Source organism: Pelobates fuscus, chromosome 12 (assembly GCF_036172605.1).
Source record: "Pelobates fuscus isolate aPelFus1 chromosome 12, aPelFus1.pri, whole genome shotgun sequence".
Taxonomy (NCBI): domain Eukaryota; kingdom Metazoa; phylum Chordata; class Amphibia; order Anura; family Pelobatidae; genus Pelobates; species Pelobates fuscus.
This window is the reverse complement of record NC_086328.1, coordinates 22,106,857-22,131,041: the sequence shown is the minus strand read 5'-3', so window position 1 is coordinate 22,131,041 and position 24,185 is coordinate 22,106,857. Positions and strand designations below refer to the sequence as shown.

The window sequence follows — 24,185 nt, the reverse complement described above, 5'->3', positions numbered from 1 at the left end:
GTAAATGTTATATTCATTCAAGAAGAAAATGTTTTCCTTATGTCTTTCCAATAAAAAGTATAATCTGTTTGCTCTAAATACTTAACAAATGATGGAAAAATTTCCTAATATAGACATTCATTTCACCCCCTCAAACAATCCACTTTTCCACTCCCAAAGTCTCCTAGTGATTTATATGAAGCATATGTTTTGTGTGTCTGGGCACTGCGTGTGTTAATTCTCCGTCTCTCCAGGTTCTATGTGGGAGCTAAATAACGAAGAGGTGGCTGTAGGTTAGGGGGGCCCACCTTCACCTTGATCTCGGACAGTGACTGTAAACCATATTTGTGGCTCTAACTCCTGTTATCTCTTTGTAATTTAATGTGTTAATTAAATAAAGATTTACAAAGGACAGCAGACTATGCAGAGTATACATAAATAGCACCTTGCTACAGAGCAGTGGCTCTCTGCTGGTTTATAGGAATAAATAAATAATTTAATTTGCAAAAACTTGTGTCTCTCAATAGCAGCTGTGAAGACAGGCTCCTTGGATGAGACATTTATGAATAGTCTAGGACCCGGGCCAGCCAGAGCTTCACTGGGTTTCTCCTCCTAAGCCATTGTGTGTTAATTAAAACCAGTATCAGCTCTGGTTTCAGTGGGATTCACTGCACATGCAACGAATAGCCATTACTGGCTGAAATATGTCAATTGTGCAGGATCCAAAAAAATAAAATGTAATTCCTTCCTTTGTTTTGTCCTCCCTCCCTCAATTTTTTCTCCCTCTTCTGCCTGTGTACCCCATTCTCTCTCTCTCTCTTTAGTCTAACTTTTTTGTTCTACCATTTCTCTCACTCTTCATTTGCTATCTATTTAGAAGGCAGTAGACATTGTAGCCCCATTAGTTCAGTGACGCCGATGTGAAATAACGGATGGAATGAATATCTTGCAATACCTTTCTGATTGGACTAAAAGATATGTAGAATGGGATGCCTTCGGGAGATCCTCACTTTCTCAAAGTCTAAAAATGCTAATTTCGTCTGTTAATTTAGAGAGCATAGCATAGATCAGACCAGCATAAAATAGGTCAGACCATTTCACTAAGGTCACTCATATGACCACAATTGGGGATTCCTAAAATCCTCATTAGTTTATCTCTGGTTGTTTGACCAGCACAGTTTTTAACCCCTTAAGGCCCAACTTCTGGAATAAAAGGGAATCATGACATGTCACACATGTCATGTGTCCTTAAGGGGTTAAAGGTTTGTACATTCCACAACACTAAAAGGATTCCCAACTCCACACCCTGTCTGCCTGCCTTCGTATTGTATTAGAAAGCTGGCCATCACTGCTACATGGGATCAGTTAATGTATAGTGTGGGTCGGCTGCAGGAAGCCACGGACAATGCATTTTCACACACAACAGGGATGCATTATCCACTGCTACAGAGCTGTCACTAGGAGTCAACATCAGCCAAACACACAAAGATTGCTCTGACTTACACAGAAACATAAAAGAGGGGAATAAACTTAGCAATTCCTAGCAGGGTTGTTCATGGCTTGTTGGGTCCTAATTTCATGCCGGGTTTATTCACTGAAGTAAAATTATGTCCTCACAGCATGGGGATGGGGGGGTCACACCGCATTGGTTTTCTGTCTCTAGCACACTAGGTGTGCTGACGACAGACTCCCAATATGCACTGAATTAACGTTAGCCAGCTTGAAATGCTTTTTTCACAATGGCTAATGATGAAGCCAAAGGTGGAGTTACAACTCCAGCAGCAAAGTGTGTTTGCTGAAACTCAAACACTGCATATACAAACTTTACGCACCAGAACCACTTCAAATCAATGACGTTTTTATGGTGCTCGGAGTAAGCACTTAAGGCCGTAATAGCCAAACTGGTATAATTCTCTAAGTGAACTATGCTTCCACTGTTTTGACTAATGAACAGCCCTGTGTGTATTTCATTCCCCCACCCCTTCAAATCTGAAAACTTTGAGCATGCCTTTTAAACCAAGTAAACTACCAAGTGATTCAAACTATCAACTCTGTAGTAGCGTATCCTTTTATGTGATGTCAGTGTCATAGCTCAATTGGTTAATGCTCCACTGTAGAGCCATATTAAAAAGGGACACTAAAAAGGCACCAATATTACTTTGTCTCAATGAACTGGCCTGGGTGCAGTGGTCCTGTAGCTTTAACCCTGCGATGTAAGACATTGCAGTTTTATAGAAACTGCAACGTTTCCTTTGGTGGATTAGCACACCTCTACTGGTTGTCTACTTGACAGCCACTCGAGGTGTTTCAACGTTAAGAACTGAGTCACACTGTTCTCATAGAGCAACATTTGATTGGCGCAGCATGGTGTTTGGCTGCACATGTGCACTAGCCTCCTTATATTACCCTATGAGGAAACATTGGATTGGCTGATATCAACAGTGATGATCTCAGCCAAGGAGGCGAAGCGGCACAACGGAGTCAAGCGTGGCAAGGGCAGAAAGGTAAGTAAATCTCACCTTTCAAACCCTCACAGATGCAGGGGACACGTCTAATAAAACTAAATAGGTAGCGTTAAAGGACCACTCTAGTGCCAGGAAAACACATACTCGTTTTCCTGGCACTAGAGTGCCCTGAGGGTGCCCCCACCCTCAGGGACCCACTCCCCTGCCGGGCTCTGGGGGGAGGAAGGGGTTAAACTTACCTCTTTCTCCAGCGCCGGGCGGGGAGCTTTCCTCCTCCTCTCCTTCTTCCTTGCGACATCATCGGCTGAATGCGCATGCGCGGCAGGAGCCGCGCTCGCATTCAGCCGGTCGCATAGGAAAGCATTTACAATGCTTTCCTATGGACGCTTGCGTGCTCTCACTGTGATTTTCACAGTGAGAAGCACCCAAGCGCCTCTAGCGGCTGTCAATGAGACAGCCACTAGAGGTTTTGGAGGCTGGATTAACCCTCAGTATAAACATAGCAGTTTCTCTGAAACTGCTATGTTTATAAAAATAAAAAAGGGTTAATCCTAGAGAGACCTGGCACCCAGACCACTTCATTAAGCTGAAGTGGTCTGGGTGCCTAGAGTGGTCCTTTAAGAATTTCTAAATTTAGGCAAAAGTAGTGGAATCAGAAAAATTCTCAAAGCCGGTCATGTTTGCAGTTTACCCCCAAAAAATAAAAATTATCTTTGCATTTCCAACAATTCACACAGTACTAAATGTTTTTTTTTTTTTTTAGCACAGTAGATGCAGATATTAAGAAGCCGAATTACATTTAAAACATTAGAGCATTTTTATTGTTTATTCGAGAAAATATTTAAAACAGAATTAATAGCCCTGTTCCCCTTCCAAATTTAAATAAACTAAAGAATTTCCAATGTAGTGTTATACATAGCATGGTCAAAGGATTACATTCGCCAATTTGCAAAACAAAACATTATAACAATTTGCGCCTGTACTTTAACACTTTAATATATCATATCATTATCCGATCTATTATACACAGGCACCGTATTGGTTTTATTTAAAGAGAAATGGAAAACCCTAATTTATTGGAGTCATATACCAAATCATTTTATCTTTTAGAACCCATCCATTATACTGCGACATGGAATATTTTGGCCCTGTATAAATAATGATAACATTTTGGTTGCCATAAACAATACTCTGTACTAGTGTTTACATCCAAAGGGGTAGCTATACTTTGCTGAGTTTACACGGTGACCCTTGTTTGCAGCCAAGTAGCAGACTAGTAAATCATGCTGTCTAGCAGGATACAAACCAGATCAATAAGAGACTGGGGTGCAAATGTTACATACAGCCATAAGGTGGATTCCTTCTGGAGACAAGAAAAACAAATCATCCATAAATGAATGTGATCTATAAACTTCAAATAGCTGTTATTTCAGCATTCAGCTATGGAAGCAGACATGGGAAGCTTGGGGACGAAGTAAAAGACAAGCCTTGTGTGTTTAGCTTGGAGCCCCCAGGAGATCCAGCTCCCATTTACATACTGTACTTGGCTACAGATGGTTGGAGCCCCCAGGTGATTAATGCAGTGTACCTTGATATATTTCATTATATATCGCCTGTCATTTAAAGTTTACTGTACATATCTATCTCATACACATACAGGACGAGGCAGCAGCCACCTAACATTTAGATTTATTTATTGATGCAAGATTAAATAAAATAAAATTTTTAAATGCAAAACCATTTTGCCCCACCCTGTATATACACTTACATATAAAAACATGGTAATCCGAGCATTAAAAAGACACCTTAACACTAGTTAGATGGCTCCTGGACTACAACACCCATAATGATACAATTGGCTATGATCTCTAGCAGATCACACACAGCAGGTCCTTCACAGACAGGCTGTAATGAAAGCAGACGAGTCATGTCAGCAGATTGTAACGTCCGATTTATTTACAGTTAAAGTGCTTCTTAAAATACATTCATCCCTATATCACATGCGGAACCCAAGGTTCCTGTTCCAACACCCGATCAGTAGTAGAAAGTTTGTGGTAACAGACATATTGCCTTATCATTCATTCTCAGGTAATGGAAAACGTATATGCAAGTGCTCCAGGTACGACAGTGCAGTGTACATTGAAACAAGGCCGTATCCATCCTCTCCAAGTATGTACCTGAAAGAGAAACAACAGGGTTAATAAAACAGATCATTTAATAGCAGTGGCACTAAGAATGACCAAACCAATAAAAAGGTGAAAGAAATGGAACAAAGAAAAAAAAAAAAAAAAAGCAAGAATAAGAGATAGGAGAAGCAAAAATAACCATCAAAACAGACAAGAAAAAAAAAACAAGAGAGAGTAAAAAACACGATGGGCACAGCCTTGTGTGTGTGACTAAAGTTCAATTAACAAAACAGGGGATTAGAAAACAAAAAAACAACTTCTAAAGTAAGTTAACATTTGATTGATGTGGCTAAGGCTGCATAAAAAAGAAACAAACATGATTTATCTCTTAAACGAGAATTGAGCAGTGAGACTGCAGGAGCACGATCTATACACGAATAGTGCTTCATTAACCTAATTTTGTTTTGGTGACTATAATGTGTCCCCTTTTATAATTGTCATATACTTTAGCAGTGTGTTTGAGCTGTCGGAGACAGTCCCAGACACTTACCCGTACATTAAAAAATCTTCTATCGCGGCACATTCAGACACCAGGTGAGACATTCGATACCGTAGCAAAATATACACCAAGAGAGCCAACAGGTCATCGGCACCACTGAAAGAGAAAAGTCACAAGAAAACATTAACTTTGCTTCTAAAAAGGAGTAGTTCACGTACGTCAGACCCGACTGACGCCTCAGGAGATTAGACCTATGTAAGTAATGCAAGCAGTTAGACCCCTTTATATCACACCTTACATGTGCAGAAAAGCTGGGCCTGCCCTGTGATTAGATAGAAAGATATCTGAAGAAGGCTGAGGCCATCGAGGGTAGGAATGCGGATGCCTGTGGTTGCTGGATGTTTATTGGGAATATTACAGTCTGGGTCCCTTTGTGACAGAGAGTGTCCTGAGAGCTGAATGTGTTTGTGGCGGTTGTGATTCCGCTGTGTTTAGGAATTTGCAGCGTTCTAGACATGGACACAAAAGTGTGTTTAGCGTCTCTGGGGTCAGCCTCCCAAAGCGGTTGCCTGCTGTCTGAGGTCACCGAGGGGCTGCTTGGGATGTTGATGTGTCTTGAAGTTTCGATCTTTCAGACTCATCATGTGCTGACAGTTTAATCAAAACAATGCCCCCAGCGACCGAGAACGCTGACTGTGTCACATTTAACGCTCTCATTCAATCGCCAGTAGCCAACACGGTGTCGCCCATAAAATTCTCATTTCCCTTTCTCCCACACCAGTGTTATCCTCACTAGTCAGTCTATTCTTCTTGTTTTTCTGATATAAAATTACAATACGGACTTCTCAGGTCTAATTTTCTAGCTATTGCTTCACACTGTTATCCTTTGCTTATAGAGATTTAATTCTTCCTTTTCCAACCCACAGCTCTTTCCCTTACTTTCTTGAGACCATACACTTTCTTGCTTTTTGTGCTATCCCCCTGCTCTCGCCGCCCCGTCGCTCTTTGCCCCCTACTCTCGCCGCCCCGTCGCTCTTTGCCCCCTACTCTCGCCGCCCCGTCGCTCTTTGCCCCCTACTCTCGCCGCCCTTTGCCCCCTACTCTCGCCGCCCTTTGCCCCCTACTCTCGCCGCCCTTTGCCCCCTACTCTCGCCGCCCTTTGCCCCCTACTCTCGCCGCCCTTTGCCCCCTACTCTCGCCGCCCTTTGCCCCCTACTCTCGCCGCCCTTTGCCCCCTACTCTCGCCGCCCTTTGCCCCCTACTCTCGCCGCCCTTTGCCCCCTACTCTCGCCGCCCTGTCTCGTCGCTTTTTGCCCCTACTCTCAGTTTCGTCGCTCTATGATAAAGGCAAGCTCACGGTTTCCTCCATTCTTCTATAAACCCATTTTCCTTTCACATCTCCAGGTCAGCACTCACCCTCCCTGCTCTCTCACCTCCTCTAATCTCCTGGAATGTTCTCACCCTCCCCCCTCCCAGAGAAGTCTGCTCTCTAGTACATCAGGTCCTGCTAACCTCTTTCTCTAATATCATCATATGTGCTTTCCATGACAGCTCCCTCCTGCTCTTAGCCCTCACTGAAATCTCTCCATCTATCCTATTTTGTTATTACCTGTCCTACTCCCACCAAACTAAGAAGGTCCACGTTCGTCCCTGCGGTCTGACATCTCCTTTGTGCTCTGTTTACCACATCACAGTCTGCCCTTTCCTGGCTCCCTGCCCTTCCTAATGCTCTCTCTCTCCCATGATTTCTTGTCCACCTGTCTGGTTTTTCATGTCGCTGTCTGCTCCTCACCCGATTCTCTGCTCAATTTCCCCCTCACATGTCTCCGGAGCGCCCGCCCCGCTCCCTGCTTCTATGCTAATTAGAGCAGACAGCCGCTGTACAGAGTAGCTGTTGCTCTGCGGAGTATGGCAGCCTCCTGCGATCTGCAGGACAGGCCGTGCTCTGCTTGCGCTTGTCACATTTCATCAATCAGCCATATTCCCTGCGGGGGCTTTAGATCTGTACCCAATAAACATCATGTACCCAGCAACCTGTGCTGTCAACATAAGAGGAGGGAGAGCGACCAAGGAAGACACTGAAATACAGATGGACAGAGCAAGGGGAGGGAGGAAAAGAAAGAACAAATGGGAAAGTGTACGATAGAAACGATGGATTCCTGGCTTTCTGTATAAATATGTTACATTGAAGTGAATATACTCACATAGGAGAGGAGCTATGTTTTGGACTGTACTTCTCTGTAAGGTTAACGATCAGACGCAAGGCGGCCACTGGAAAATATAGAGGTGTATTTAGTCAGGACACAATGACCCAATAATTCCCCAAATTGTTGGGGTTTAGCCTAAAATATGTCTAACAGGCAGATCTCTAGCTGTTGCAGTTCTAGAACTCCTATAGTGACAATAGATCATTTTAATTTAATAACAGCTGGGGGAATCTGTCATCTACTTTCTTGACTATCTTTAGTATGAAGATATATTTCCACTGGTTTCCATGACGATTGCTTTAGTTAGTTTAGTTGTTAATCTCTACAGCAACCCCGACAGTGAACTGGTAATCATAACCGGCAGAAAATAATCAGAACTACATTAAACCCTGGAAGTAAAGGGGTTAAACACAATGCTTACCAATACACTCAATCTTTCTCTGGGGATTATGGAGATCGACCAAACGATCCAACTCATCTGCAACAGGTTTGTAGGGCTCCTTGATGTCATCGGGGTAAAAAGTCGTGGAGACTCCAACCACAGATGGATGACAAGAGGCATATAAATCCATATTCTTGAGCATCGATTCCTCTCGTTGACCATATACCTGTCTGAGAGTAATGTGAGTGAATACCAGGGACACAGCTCAGCAGGAGTTCAGAATATGATAAAATACAAGGCAGTCAGGGAGGGAGGGGGGCACACTGCTCCGCATGTTAGGCAGTCGGGGGGGGGGGGGGGGGGGGCAATTGAGACGTGCAAATGATGATCAATAGTACATGAACAATATGGGCTCCTTACCTGTATAGAGCAATTATCGGTGACCACAGCAGGGAGAAGAAGCTCTCATCCAAGCACACTATACACAAGCTCCGAACGTCGGGAACGTCAGACAGATCAAGAGACACAATCACCAATGACAGCATCTCATCTGTGGAAAACACAATACAGAATATGACTATTGATGGGACACACCAGAAACATATTGTACTACATTGTTTGTTCTACATCCCAGAGAATGATACAAATCTCTAATATTTATGTTGACTTTTTTTTTTTTTTTTTTTTTTAAAGGTAAAATGGAAATTAGAGAACAAAAAAACAAAAAAAAAACACAAAACAAAAGAACGTTTTGTTTTCTTTGAGTTTTCTTAACAGCCTAGTGACATTTGTGGCTCCTCTGTTCAAATTAAAATGTACCTGCTGATTCCATTGGTTTCCATGGAGACTGCACCAAGTATGTAACTTTACACTACTTTTCCAAGCATGACACTTGGGTTACTCACACACCGTGGATAAATGATCAAATCAGGGAATTCAATGTGAATCGCAAATGTAAGGCCAGAGTACCCAAACTGGAAACATAACGGATTTACAGACTTTCTAGTTCGGCTATTTTCACCTTAAATTTGAAATTCAGTTTAAATTCTCACTTTAGTCACAGTCTTGGAAGCCAAAGTCACTGCAGCCCCCTGGTGTCTATCCCCGCACTCTAGCCATTTCATATGACTGAAGTGGTTATAGTGTCTGGAGGTTACCCGGTGCTGTCCTTCTTTTACAGTTGAACGGTTTCTGAACGTTCGTATACTAAATGCGAGTTCCCAGCAGCCCATCCTCCTGAGCTGCTCAGGCTAACAAGGAAACATTAGCCCAAGGAGCAATTTGTGGAAGTTACGGGACCACCCTCAGCCCATAACAGCGCCCTATGCTGATACAAACTGGTATAGCTATGGAAGAGTGTAATCGCTGCTTCAGTTATGGTTCCAGTGGGAAGTCCAAAAGGAAAATAGAACACAGACTGGATGCGTGGTAAAAACTAATAGAATAATCATATAAATCAAAAGCTGGTAAATGCTGCCAGTCTAAATATCACTCCTATAAAAAGGTCTCAGACACATCAGAGGACACCGGAGGTATTTAGAGTAGACATTGTAGCTTTATTAGTCCAGTGATGTAGATGTAAAAATAACAGATGGTATTTGTGTCTTATAATACCTTTTTTATTGGACCAACAGAATAGTGTTTAATAAATAAAAAAGGTATTACAAGACACAAATTTAATCTGTTACTCTACATATATACACACAGACATATTATTTTAAGTTATTCTTATTTTAGTTATAAAAATGTTTTTCCGAGGAGAAACTCCTCATGAGATATTTTGTAACTAAAACTGACTGCAGAGCCATTCGCTGCAATATACATTTTTTTCCTATTAGCCCTTTTGCGGCATCTTGTGGCTAAACTAAGTATTACACTTGTAATTTGAATTTAGTCTGAAAATAGCCACCCAAGCATCAGCACGCTTAGCTCTGGTGTACTTCCACATTTTAGGGGCTCTACTGTCCTATGCTGCCCAAGGTACATGCCACATGCATATTACAGATATATTCTGCATGCATATGTGTGTTCAGCACGCTCTCTATCAGTGCAAGAGTTAACCAATTTACATGTTTTCTCAGCCTTGGTTGGCAAAGTTTGCAAGTAAAAATATAAAGATAGATAAGGATTTTTCAAATCCTTTTAGCACAAACAATATATAACCAAGTTAGTTAAAAGTCGGGAAGTGATAGTTCCTCTTTGCACACATTTAAAAACCCTTTGCATAGGTTTACCCTGATTAATATCTCACCTCTAGCATTGCAGATCTCCTTCACCATGGCACGCAGGCGTTCTTGCGGTGATAACCTCAGCATGTCCTTGGGTGGCAAAAAATCTTCCAAATCTTCAAAAGAGGTCTCAATTTCACTCTCCCCGTGCTCGGATTCTTTGTGGCTACCCACAGAGAGTTCGTGGAACTCAAACTTTTCTCCTGAAGAGAAGCTGTGTGTGAGCGAAGGAGCTGGGGAGCTGGGGATGAACTGCAGACTCAGGGAGGATTTCAGAGGTGGAACGTCCGAATCTAGCAAATGAAAACCTTCAGTTGGAAAAGAGCTGGGGCAAAGTTTGGAAAAGTTCTCTGTTTGGTGGGAGTCTTCGTTCATGATGATGACTGGGTATAGCCGTTCATATATCTGGTACTGATAACGTCCAACCAGTTGGGTAATGGGATGATCAGAATAGCTGTCATAATAAAAAATAAATAAATAAAAACAGGGTGAGCATGCACACTGGAAATATAGGTTTACCTAGCATATAATTACACTGCTTATTCCCACCCAAACTCCATTCCTTAACCTATTTCATTATTACCATCAAGTCTGAGTCCTGCCATATTCCTGCCAGACAAGTGAATTATCAGTTTCTCTATTACAGAAGGCAACACTAAGGTCATAGGAATGGCATACTTGGTTATCTTTCTCACAACCCCTCAACCTAGCACAGGCTGCCATAAAGCTTTCCACGTCCTTCTAAACAAAACAACAACACAACCACCACCACCACGGTGGATCCTTGTGGTGCCTGTGTGCCAATTACTGTCAATTATTTCCAGGCTGTGATGGCAAAACTACAGAGAGTGTTGATGTATGGCAGCCACCACCCCCCTCTGTAGAAGGTACAGAAGCAATATATTAAGTCTGCACTTCACAAGCACAGGCTGGGGTATCTGCAGACAGCCTCTAGGTGAAAGAACACACACGGAGGTCTCAATGTAGTGCATCGCTCCCAACAACTGAATCATTTCCCTACGCAAACCATTCAGTACTGTACCTGAGAATCTGATACATGAACGTAGAGAACAGGTCAGTGTCCTTGGGGTTGGATTTCAGCTGAATCCTGCAGGTTCTTGACCACTCCTGTAAGAACAAAAAAAAAAAAAATATATATATATATCATATAAAAATAAATGAATACAAAAACAAAACATAGAATGTTTTCTGCAAGAGAATCATCACATGACAGGGTGATTCACTACTGTGTGAATTGTGAGGAAATCATAGTGAATTTTACATTTTAAGGCAAAAAAATATCCAAATCGCAAACATTTTTCAAACCAGCTGCAGTTTTTAGATCTGCTACTTTGGCCAAATTTAAAAATGTACTTTAAATTCCTGAACATTCCCACTTGAACAACCATGTAAATAAATCAGATACATGCACAAACATTGCTCGTGTGCATGTACATTTAAAGGGAAACTGTCTGAAATGAAAAGGCCTTTTGGAACTTACATACGGCTATCTAGAACTTTAGATTTTGTCCTGCGTTACAGAGCAGGCGGGGGAAGCTAGTTTAACAGGAATACATCTCATGCAAGACAAGAAACCTCTGTAAATAGATTTAGGATTTAGAAACAATTGTTTTTTTTTTTTGCCAAAAAGGTGATGGATGTATTGTAGAGAGTTTCCCTTTAAGACAAGACAGTTGCTACAGATATTGTTTAAGTATAACAATCCTACACAAGGTTTTATGTGATGTACTTACATGATCCTGATCAAATTCCAGAATAGCAGAGTGGAGGGCTCTTTGCTCCTCTTCCTCCTTAGTCAACTTTGAAGACTTTGAGAAAAGCCTGCAGAGAAATTGGAAGCACACAGTAAAGAGCGTCATCCTATCTCACCAACAGCAAACTCAAAAATACCTGTATGATTCTTCCTGGAGTCTTATACGTCTCTCTTGGGCCTTCCTTTGCAGCTGGGAGGCGGAGGTAAGGAATTAGCATTTCTATAGGACCTTAACAATATTAAGTGTGAAGGTGCCGGACAATACGTTATCTACATTTAAATGGATTTGCTTAAAACAGTTTTGGAACACAATGGACACACAGTCACCCCTCCCAGCTAGGTAAAATTATATTAATTGAATTACTATTACTAGTAATTAAAGGATACAGCTGCTTCTTTGGCCTTGGCAATCACCACATTTTCCATTATTTGACGCTGGAGGGAAAGTGTCTGTAAGAGAGAAACATGTGAAAAAAGACCCCCCCAGCCACAAAAAAAACTATCACAAAAAGAAAACTCGGATGATGTTCTGACTTCTGGGGGTACTGTAATAACGCTATATTGACAGAGGGATATGGGGGTACTGTAATAACGTTATACTGACAGAGGGATATGGGGGTACTGTAATAACGCTATACTGACAGAGGGATATGGGGGTACTGTAATAACGTTATACTGACAGAGGGATATGGGGGTACTGTAATAACGTTATACTGACTGAGGGATATGGGGGTACTGTAATAACGCTATATTGACAGAGGGATATGGGGGTACTGTATAACGTTATACTGACAGAGGGATATGGGGGTACTGTAATAACGTTATACTGACAGAGGGATATGGGGGTACTGTAATGACGTTATACTGACAGAGGGATATGGGGGTACTGTAATAACGTTATACTGACAGAGGGATATGGGGGTACTGTAATAACGTTATACTGACAGAGGGATATGGGGGTACTGTAATGACGTTATACTGACAGAGGGATATGGGGGTGTTGTTGGCATACTGTAATAATGTTAAGATTGCATGTTTTATACCCAGGTGCCCCTTTGGTGTCAGATTCCTGGGTGCTACAATGTTAAAACCTAAACGGTCTGTACTTTTTGATCCAAAACATCAGGCATCTCCCTTACTGGTTATATTGGAGATCATGTATAGAAGTTTCTCAATGGTCTCATTTTCTGAACCTGTTTGACTGCGTGATTTTGAGTATTTTTTTCTCTCCCCTTCACCCAGGTCCCTTTAAAACTTGCCAGTGAGGTTTTCTGCGAGGCCTGGTTTGGGTTAAGTCTTGATAGCCGGGCCTCGAAGGATGCCTTCAACTTCTGGTTCTGTAAAGAAGCCTCTTCCAGAGGTGTGAGCGCCTTTTTAGGTTTTCGAGCCTCATTTGCCTGTAACTTTTGGAAAATCTCTGGTGTCGGGAAAGGGCCGAGCTTCTGTACCTCATCGGAGCAGGCCCTGCGGTGTCCAAATGAACGTCCCCGCGGCAAATGGAAAGATTTGGAAACAACAGGGGCAACGCTAGAGGTCTCAGAGGGAGGAAGGGGAGGAGGAGGAGGAGGTGGATCAGGGACGTTGGAGATATGGGTAGCAGGTGAAACATTATCCAGGTTGGTTGTGCCTGTACCAAGATTCAAACAAACATGGGATACAGTAAGCAATGGTTAAACTGTATCAGTCTATTGCAAAACCCCATACACTGTGCTACATAGAACACTTAGATCTGTTACTGTATCATCCTAGTCTGAATAACACACCATGATGGAGAGTTTTCAAAGCAAAACGGGGGCTATTTTGGGTGCAAAGGGCTATATGTCTAGAGGCATTCTATTAGCCGCACAGGTGGAGTCACCTGTTTATAAACACAACACAACACCTTTATTATTACAGCGATATTCCAATGCATGCTAGAGTATATTCAATGATTTGACACTATACATTAAACATGGGGATAATCTGCACTTAGATCGTCTTATTTCACTCTTATTTAGCATGCTCCTGTTCGCCTGTGAGTCTCATTTGGAGAGAAAGGGGGTATAAAGTGCTTCTGTTTGGGAGCTTATAAGAGAGAATCTTTCATCTATTAAAAAATGCAATTCACACAAATTGTATACATGCAAACACATCTTTGGTGCGGTATTACTCACACTTAACCCCTTAAGGACATATGACATGTGTGACATGTCATGATTCCCTTTTATTCCAGAAGTTTGGTCTTTAGGGGGTTAATGTTCCTTCTTATTTAAAATAGGACACGTATTAGAATGTATATTCCCCTTTAGACATGGAGATCATTGTATTTAAATTAACCCTTCAGTTAAAATGAAAATCTGCATAATGTGTGTGTACAGAAACCAGTCTCCAGGATCTTGGACTCCTCAACCCCACCAAGGTGCTATGTTAATAGTATTTAAAAAACAGAATACACGTTCTAGTGGAGGTTCATTATAAACGTTATAGAAAGGGTTTTGTCTTATGCTAATAAATCTTTGAATCTGTATTGAGTTGGGACATTTTATAGTCTGGCACTGTGCTGGGTCTAAGCATTACGTATCCACATTTACATAACTGAACAGACTCCATGCTAAACCAGTAAATGAAATCGCAAAGCTATGTAAAACTAATTTTAAATAGAAAAAAAAATGGATTGAATAACAAGGGAGTATGCAAAAACTGCAACTATGCCATTATGCATCATTTTTAGTATTATGGGTTTTAACTGTTACAACAAGAGATCAGTCCCAAATAACGGTAGCATTTACATGATTTCTGGTACTTTACTTTTTAAAGGGACACTGTTAACACCAAAAACACATTTAGGCAATGAAGCAGTCTTGGTGTATAGATTATGGCCCTGCGGTCCCACTGCTCAATTATCTGCCTTTTAGGAGTTAAATCACATTGTTTTTGCAACTCTATCCACACCTCCCATGCTACTGACCAACATGGCCTCCATGGGAAGAAAAAAAAAAAAAAAACAACAAGAGATTGCAAAAATGCTGCTATAAAAGTGGCAAATAGGGCAAAATAAGAGGAGATGACACACATTAAAAAATATATATACAAACAAAAAGATATACCTCCAGGAGAGAAATTCTTCAAGGTATTGCCTTACTTAAAAATATCACCTTTATTTAAATACTGTAAGGTTGATGTGATAGGGCAAATTGTGAATCTTAGTATAGTAAGCACTTGATGAACGCGTGATCAATGCCTGAGGTATAGACTGCATTACAGCGGCTAAATTTGAAGCACTGGGTGATTAGCTACTCGGTATAGTAGGCCATTGTGAAGTGCATCTTTTTGTAGCACGTTACAGGAGGGCTTTAAGAATCTGATCTACTAATTACTCATTACTAGCGGTCTATAGGAGAACAATGAGGCAGCTTTTAGTTGTGTAACTAAAAAGCATTGATTCACTTAATCCATTCTAGTATGTTATGTCCAATGCATGGATTTGAGTCAGTGAAGGGTATTCCCTTAAACCGTTTGTGCTGGCCATCACAAACTTTATCCTATTGGAGCAAGATCATTTTGGTGCATTTGTGGCTATTATACTTGTAACATTTGTTATTTTGATACCTGGAAAGTTAATTAGCACTAAATTAACTCCTCTATAAATACAGAATTAGGATATTGTATAAGACTGTTCAATTTGGAGTCTGATCCTTCACATAGCCCGATAAGCAAAAATATTTGTTTTGGAAGATTTCTTTTACATTATTAAAAATATATATTTTTTAAATAAAAGTTGATATTTATTAATTACTCAAACCACTATGATCACTACAGCTTTTAGAAGTTGTCATGGTGGTAGGAGTCTGTATGTGTAGTGTTTCTACCTGAAACTCTGGGTGTACTGAGATTTTTGATCCTTTGTGCCCGGGGCTAATTGTTCCCCTAGCTCATAGAACTTAGGCAGCCCAGAACTCTGTCCCTGCTGTCGAATATCGATTCTGTGCCAAAGTGAAATTTGTGGTCAGCGTGCTGTCAAACTTAATCAACGTCTATTTTACAAGCCCGCCATCCATAGGGCTGAACAAACAAAGTGATTAAACTTCTATGTGGCAAAGAACATGCCACGTTTTCCATGCTAGTAGTTCACACGAGTTAGAACTGACCCAGTTTGTCTGCGGTTGTCCGTGCCCGCTCTAGACATTGTCCTGCCAGTTTCAGCAGCTTCTGGGAATCCGATGCCAATAATTCACGGTCAGCTGTCAACAGAAGGAGAAAAAAGAGATACACTCAGAAATGATGGAATAAGTGTTGGACTTAGTATGTCAGACTGTCTCTCCGGTACGTTCTAATATTCTGTATTTCAGAAGGGCATTGTTAAAATTATACACTGGCAGGATGGCACAGGTGATAATAAACATTTCATTTGCCTAAGGCAAAGCATTAGGCAAATGACATGTCCCACAGGAAGATAACTAAACAAGGGTAAACACTTTAACTGTGGAAACTGGCATGTGTGTAAATGGACTAGCTTCCTAGAATGCTATGTAGGCTCCATAAAATCACCTCTCAGTAAAATATGGGGATTCAGTTCCACCATATGGCCATATTGTGTTAAGCCCACCACTACTTCACAGTACCCCAATATTGGTGGGTCCTAAACTAATTCTAACGTGAGAGACAAATTAAATAGTGCTAAATAAGCCAAAGTGTAAGACCCATCCATATTGGGGTACTGTGAAATAGTGGTGGGCTTAACACAATATGTTGATAGGTTTTAACTGAATCCTCATATTTGTTTACTGAGGTAGACGATTTCAAGTCGCCTTGTAAAATTTGTGTTTGTATTGTATTTGTGTCCGCGCTGTTCCAAAATCATTCGGTGAGAGGGCAGGGAGACAGTGACTGTGCTGGTTACAGTGAGCACACACAATGCAGACAGTGACAGACTGACTGTGCTGGTTACAAGGAGCACACACAATGCAAACAGTGACAGACTGACTGTGCTGGTTACAGGGGGCACATGCAATGCAGACAGTGACAGACTGACTGTGCTGGTTACAGGGGGCACATGCAATGCAGACAGTGACAGACTGACTGTGCTGGTTACAGGGGGCACACGCAATGCAGACAGTTACAGACTGACTGTGCTGGTTACAGGGGGCACACGCAATGCAGACAGTTACAGACTGACTGTGCTGGTTACAGGGGGCACACGCAATGCAGACAGTTACAGACTGACTGTGCTGGTTACAGGGGGCACATGCAATGCAGACAGTGACAGCCTGACTGTGCTGGTTACAGGGGGCACATGCAATGCAGACAGTGACAGACTGACTGTGCACATGCAATGCAAACAGTGACAGCCTGACTGTGCTGGTTACAGGGGGCACATGCAATGCAGACAGTGACAGACTGACTGTGCACATGCAATGCAAACAGTGACAGCCTGACTGTGCTGGTTACAGGGGGCACATGCAATGCAGACAGTGACAGACTGACTGTGCTGGTTACAGGGGGCACATGCAATGCAGACAGTGACAGACTGACTGTGCTGGTTACAGGGGGCACATGCAATGCAGACAGTGACAGACTGACTGTGCTGGTTACAGGGGGCACATGCAATGCAGACAGTGACAGACTGACTGTGCTGGTTACAGGGGGCACACGCAATGCAGACAGTTACAGACTGACTGTGCTGGTTACAGGGGGCACACGCAATGCAAACAAACAGTTACAGACTGACTGTGCTGGTTACAGGGGGCACACGCAATGCAGACAGTGACAGACTGACTGTGCACATGCAATGCAGACAGTTACAGACTGACTGTGCTGGTTACAGGGGGCACATGCAATGCAGACAGTGACAGACTGACTGTGCTGGTTACAGGGGGCACACGCAATGCAGACAGTTACAGACTGACTGTGCTGGTTACAGGGGGCACACGCAATGCAAACAGTTACAGACTGACTGTGCTGGTTACAGGGGGCACATGCAATGCAGACAGTGACAGACTGACTGTGCACATGCAATGCAGACAGTTACAGACTGACTGTGCTGGTTACAGGGGGCACATGCAATGCAGACAGTGACAGACTGACTGTGCACATGCAATGCAAACAGTGACAGCCTGACTGTGCTGGTTACAGGGGGCACATGCAATGCAGACAGTGACAGACTGACTGTGCACATGCAATGCAAACAGTGACAGCCTGACTGTGCTGGTTACAGGGGGCACATGCAATGCAGACAGTGACAGACTGACTGTGCACATGCAATGCAAACAGTGACAGCCTGACTGTGCTGGTTACAGGGGGCACATGCAATGCAGACAGTGACAGACTGACTGTGCACATGCAGTGCAAACAGTGACAGCCTGACTGTGCTGGTTACAGGGGGCACATGCAATGCAGACAGTGACAGACTGACTGTGCACATGCAATGCAAACAGTGACAGCCTGACTGTGCTGGTTACAGGGGGCACATGCAATGCAGACAGTGACAGACTGACTGTGCACATGCAATGCAAACAGTGACAGCCTGACTGTGCTGGTTACAGGGGGCACATGCAATGCAGACAGTGACAGACTGACTGTGCACATGCAATGCAAACAGTGACAGCCTGACTGTGCTGGTTACAGGGGGCACATGCAATGCAGACAGTGACAGACTGACTGTGCTGGTTACAGGGAGCACTTGCAATGCAAACAGTGACAGACTGACTGTGCTGGTTACAGGGAGCACTTGCAATGCAGACAGTGACAGACTGACTGTGCTGGTTACAGGGGGCACATGCAATGCAGACAGTGACAGACTGACTGTGCTGGTTACAGGGGGCACATGCAATGCAGACAGTGACAGACTGACTGTGCACATGCAATGCAAACAGTGACAGCCTGACTGTGCTGGTTACAGGGGGCACATGCAATGCAGACAGTGACAGACTGACTGTGCACATGCAATGCAAACAGTGACAGCCTGACTGTGCTGGTTACAGGGGGCACATGCAATGCAGACAGTGACAGACTGACTGTGCTGGTTACAGGGAGCACTTGCAATGCAGACAGTGACAGACTGACTGTGCTGGTTACAGGGAGCACTTGCAATGCAAACAGTGACAGACTGACTGTGCTGGTTACAGGGAGCACTTGCAATGCAGACAGTGACAGACTGACTGTGCTGGTTACAGGGAGCACTTGCAATGCAAACAGTGACAGACTGACTGTGCTGGTTACAGGGAGCACTTGCAATGCAAACAGTGACAGACTGACTGTGCTGGTTACAGGGAGCACTTGCAATGCAGACAGTGACAGACTGACTGTGCTGGTTACAGGGGGCACATGCAATGCAGACAGTGACAGACTGACTGTGCTGCTTACAGGGGGCACATGCAATGCAGACAGTGACAGACTGACTGTGCTGGTTACAGGGGGCACATGCAATGCAGACAGTGACAGACTGACTGTGCTAGTTACAGGGGGCACACGCAATGCAGACAGTGACAGACTGACTGTGCTGGTTACAGGGGGCACATGCAATGCAGACAGTGACAGACTGACTGTGCTGGTTACAGGGGGCACATGCAATGCAGACAGTGACAGACTGACTGTGCTGGTTACAGGGGGCACATGCAATGCAGACAGTGACAGACTGACTGTGCTGGTTACAGGGGGCACATGCAATGCAGACAGTGACAGACTGACTGTGCTGGTTACAGGGGGCACATGCAATGCAGACAGTGACAGACTGACTGTGCTAGTTACAGGGGGCACATGCAATGCAGACAGTGACAGACTGACTGTGCTAGTTACAGGGGGCACATGCAATGCAGACAGTGACAGACTGACTGTGCTGGTTGCAGGGAGCACTTGCAATGCAGACAGTGGGTAGGTTTAAGGCACAAACATATGTTACCTTTCTGCTCAACTTCTTCCAGGAGACAATGAGAAATGTAACTCACACTTTTCAGGTATTCCACGTAGGCCTCCTGAAACAAACATGGCGTCAAATTACTGTGAACATAAGGATTCTGATCTTGAATGTAACAGCTCTGATAATTCATTTTAGAATGGAGGCACAAAAATGGATGCTTCATACACAGAGATAAATGCATTCCTCCTCGATACTGTACTAGGGTACATGCCCAATTAGGGAGAGATATGCCCCAATAGGTTTTCAAAGATTCCATCTTAACTCAGGAAAAACAGGGATATTTACAAGGAAAACATTATGAGGAACATACTTTGGTGCAGAGTGGTTAACATTGGCAGTCTGATTTTCGTTGCCAAGGGGCTTGTTGAGAATCAAGGGATATGTGGTCCACAAATCAACACTAATGCCAAAGTGTGCTATTTAGAAACGTAAAAAGGAAAAAATAATAAAATTAATTCCTGAGGATTGCATGACGGTCTATGAGGTCATGCAGTACAAGGCTTTAACCCCCACGGTGATGGCATAAACTTTTATGTGTTAAGAAAGCAGCAGTGCTATATCCTTACTGGTACAAGAGGTATCATTCAATACTCGAGGATACCCTCTCTTATCCGGGGCCACAATTATTGTCCCCAGACCGACAAATTAGTGCTGCTCTTTAAATCCCTTTAGGTCAGATAGTGCCAAATGTGGTTTTAACTGGACTACTATGAATGTAATATTAGCATGCCAAACGTTTAGCTTTACCTGATGGAATACACCCAAAGCTATTAAAAGAGCTTAGTGGTGTACTAGCAAAACCATTAACAGATTTATTTAACCAATCATTGATAACAGGAGTAGTCCCAGAAGATTGGAAGTTAGCGAATGTTGTGCCCCTTCACAAGAAAGGTAATAGGGAGGAATCGGGCAACTATAGGCCAGCAAGCCTTACTTCAGTAGTGGGGAAAGTGATGGAAACCATGTTAAAGGATAGGATTGTTGAACATCTAAAAACACATGGATTTCAAGATCAGAGACAACATGGGTTTACTTCAGGGAGATCACGCCAAACTAATCTTATTGATTTTTTTTGATTGGGTAACTAAAATTATAGATCAGGGTGGTGCAGTAGACATTGCTTACCTAGATTTCAGTAAGGCTTTTGACACTGTTGCACATAGAAGGCTTATCAATAAACTGCAATCTTTGAGTTTGGATTCCAATATTGTTGAATGGGTAAGGCAGGGGCTGAGTGACAGGCAACAGAGGGTTGTAGTCAATGGAGTATATTCGAAGCTTGGGCTTGTCACCAGTGGGGTACCTCAGGGATCTGTACTTGGACCCATTCTCTTTAATATTTTTATTAGTGATATTGCAGAAGGTCTTGATGGTAAGGTGTGTCTTTTTGCGGATGATACTAAGATATGTAACAGGGTTGATGTTCCAGGAGGGATAAGCCAAATGGCAAATGATTTAGGTAAACTAGAAAAATGGTCAGAGTTGTGGCAACTGACATTTAATGTGGATAAGTGCAAGATAATGCATCTTGGACGTAAAAACCTAAGGGCAGAATATTTGATAGAGTCCTAACCTCAACATCTGAGGAAAGGGATTTAGGGGTGATTATTTCTGATGACTTAAAGGTAGGTAGACAATGTAATAGAGCAGCATGAAATGCTAGCAGAATGCTTGGTTGTATAGGGAGAGGTATTAGCAGTAGAAAGAGGGAAGTGCTCATGACATTGTACAGAACACTGGTGAGACCTCACTTGGAGTGTTGTACACAGTACTGGAGACCATATCTTCAAAAGGATATTGATACCTTAGAGAGAGTTCAAAGAAGGGCTACTAAACTGGTTCATGGATTGCAGGATAAAACTTACAAGGAAAGGTTAAAGGATCTTAACATGTATAGCTTGGAGGAAAGACGAGACAGGGGGGGGATATGATAGAAACATTTAAATACATAAAGGGAATCAACACAGTAAAGGAGGAGACGATATTTAAAAGAAGAAAAACTACCACAACAAGAGGACAGAGTCTTAAATTAGAGGGACAAAGGGTTAAAAATAATATCAGGAAGTATTACTTTACTGAGAGGGTAGTGGATGCATGGAATAGCCTTCCAGCTGAAGTGGTAGATGTTAACACAGTAAAGGAGTTTAAGCATGTGTGGGATAGGCATAAGGCTATCCTAACTATAAGATAAGGCCAGGGACTAATGAAAGTATTTAGAAAACTGGGCAGACTAGATGGGCCGAATGGTTCTTATGTGCCGTTACATTCTAGGTTTCTATAAAACCACAATTTACTCCAATTATGGAGTCGCCCCCCGTCCCTCCCTCACCCAACTTTTAAAATTTAACTGAAATCGTAGACATAGAGCTTTTTAACATTCAGGACCAATTAGTGAATTTATTTCGAGTTATTGTCTTTAGTTGCTCTTGAGTAGAAATTATGAAAATGTAAAACAAGGGGGAGAGTATGGGGGCGACGACACAAAAAAAAAAAAAAAACACAACTATTTCCCTGCATTTTTTTTCTACATTTTTTATTTGTGACGTGCAGAGAGTAAACAGATACATAGAGGTGGCCACGATAGCCGAGACAACAATCTAGCAAGTGTACATATAAAACAATGTCGTGGCACATACAATACAATTACATTAATAGCTGCACAGTTTTCATTTGTAGTAAACATTTGAAACTAGTCTTTCCCTGCATTTTTTAAAAATATTTTATTTATATATATATATATTTTTTTTTGTAAATATAATTTTTTATTATTTTTGGAATACGTAATGTCAAACGTAGAATTTCAACATGGAGACTCGCAGGTCTCTAGCTCACACATGTACACATGGGCACGCAGGCCCGTTTATCGTCTGTTCTAAATTTTGGCTCGCAGGCCTCAAGTGATCTCCATAAGTAAAGTGTTAAGAGAGAGACAGACCGGTCTCATTTAGATATCATTATGTTCAACATATCTGGACATTTCAAATCTCTGGAACAGTAGCACATAGGAAAACCTTTACCACCCCTGGCTTGGTAAACACTCTGCTCCAAGATGCTTGTGGAACAGCTATTTTCGCGTGGCTTGGCCGTGTCTGTCCCTGCCTCCTCTGTGCCCTCTCAGAGTGTCTGGTTAGGGGTGTCAGTTAGCACCAGCTTGCCTATGGCAATTGTTACCTATGCTAGCTTCTAGTTCGGTCTGCTACTCCCGTCAGGCCTGTCTGTTATTTCTAGGTCGTAGACTTGGTCCTTCTTGGTCGGGGTGTGTGGGGGAGGTCGAGGATAGAGGGTTGGGGTCATGGAATTAGGGGGGTGTCGGGTGCGTCTGTAGTCCCTTATGGTTCGTTCCTGTCTATCAGTCTCAAGCGGTCCGTAAAGTCCGGTTTTGAGGTCTGTAATATCCAGTGTGTCCACGTGTTAAAATATGTCTGTTGTGTGTTTTCTGCTGTGTGTTGGAATTCCTCTAGGATTCGGAGGTCTTCCATATGGGCGAACCAAGTGGTCAGTGGTGGGGTTGTGGTTTGTTTCCAATATTTTGGGATGATGGATTTGGCCGTGTTCAGTATTCGTATGGACAGCGATTTTTTATATGCGGATCTCGGTATCTTAGTATGGTGCAGGAGCATTTCTGCAGGCTTAAAGGGGGGTGGGTCATCTGAGAACAGTTGTAGCATCTTGTGGATTCCCTGCCAGAACGGGATGATTCCCTTGCATTCCCACCAAATGTGCAGGTGTGTGCCCCTCTCCGCTTCACATCTCCAGCATTGTGGAGAGTGTGTCGGGGAGATTGCGTGTAGAGTCGTTGGCGTGCGGTACCAGTGTGTCATGATTTTGTACGCCGTGTCCTGAGTCTTGCTATAGCTAGCGCAGTGGTGTGTGAGGTAGCAGATTTTTCCCCATGCCGCTTCGTCAAGTGTGTGCCCTAGTGCCTCTTCCCATTATCCCATGAAGCCTGGGGTGGTCGTTGGTGTGTGAGTCAGTAGTAGGTTGTATAGAAAAGAGACTCCATGTGCCAATGGTTGGGGTTCTAGGCATTCCCTTTCGAATGCCGTTGGGGTTCTCGTGAGCGATGTGCCTTGAGGGAGTGTGGCAATGTAATGGCGTAGCTGTCGGTATTTGAGTTGCGTCAGGAATGTGATTGGTGCCTCTCCTCTAAGCTCCCTCAAGGTTTTAATGCCGTCGGGTCTAGTGATATGTCTGAGCCTGGGTAAGGGGTTTGGAATTATGGCCCTGAAGGCTTTCGGGTCTTGACCTGGGGGGAACTCAGGGTTGTATGTCAGAGGCAGCATGGGTGAGGGGTGCGTTGACAGATTGTGTTTTCCCTTCGCCCTCTGCCATTCCTGGATGGTGGCCCTCACATATTGTGATTGTGTTAGCGTCTTACTCCCTGATCCTGGTGGTATCCATGGTATTATCGCTGCCGGTATCCCTGCCTCTCCCTCCTCTGCTTGCTTCCAGAGCTTGTGTACCCCCTCCTTGGACCATTCCAGTATCCGCAGGAGGTGGCAGGCTCTATAATATAAGTGGAAATCCGGGAGGGCTAGACCGCCTCTGTTTTTGGGAAGTGTGAGTGTGTTGTGGCTTATCCTGGGTCTTTTCCCGTCCCACACGTATCTGCCCAGAGCGGAGCGTAATGT

The 24,185-nt window shown here is 43.1% G+C and overlaps 1 protein-coding gene across 2 annotated transcripts in view; it reads right to left on the bottom strand.

The window, feature by feature from the left end:
* Window positions 1-4,121: 4,121 nt before the first annotated feature.
* VPS9D1 (VPS9 domain containing 1) overlaps window positions 4,122-24,185 on the bottom strand; it is a 28,116-nt gene continuing 8,052 nt past the window's right edge. The window contains exons 2-14 of one of the 2 annotated variants that reach the window (XM_063437282.1): window positions 19,537-19,609; window positions 15,788-15,880; window positions 12,920-13,287; window positions 12,048-12,110; window positions 11,798-11,850; window positions 11,641-11,728; window positions 10,929-11,014; window positions 9,910-10,340; window positions 8,079-8,208; window positions 7,698-7,888; window positions 7,274-7,340; window positions 5,121-5,225; window positions 4,122-4,621 (exon numbers count right to left, since the gene is read on the bottom strand). In XM_063437282.1, coding sequence (XP_063293352.1) covers window positions 4,519-4,621; window positions 5,121-5,225; window positions 7,274-7,340; window positions 7,698-7,888; window positions 8,079-8,208; window positions 9,910-10,340; window positions 10,929-11,014; window positions 11,641-11,728; window positions 11,798-11,850; window positions 12,048-12,110; window positions 12,920-13,287; window positions 15,788-15,880; window positions 19,537-19,609 — 1,851 coding nt within the window. In that variant the 3' untranslated portion in view covers window positions 4,122-4,518. The remainder of the gene's footprint in view (window positions 4,622-5,120; window positions 5,226-7,273; window positions 7,341-7,697; window positions 7,889-8,078; window positions 8,209-9,909; window positions 10,341-10,928; window positions 11,015-11,640; window positions 11,729-11,797; window positions 11,851-12,047; window positions 12,111-12,919; window positions 13,288-15,787; window positions 15,881-19,536; window positions 19,610-24,185) is intronic. The other variant, XM_063437283.1, reaches the window with a different exon arrangement.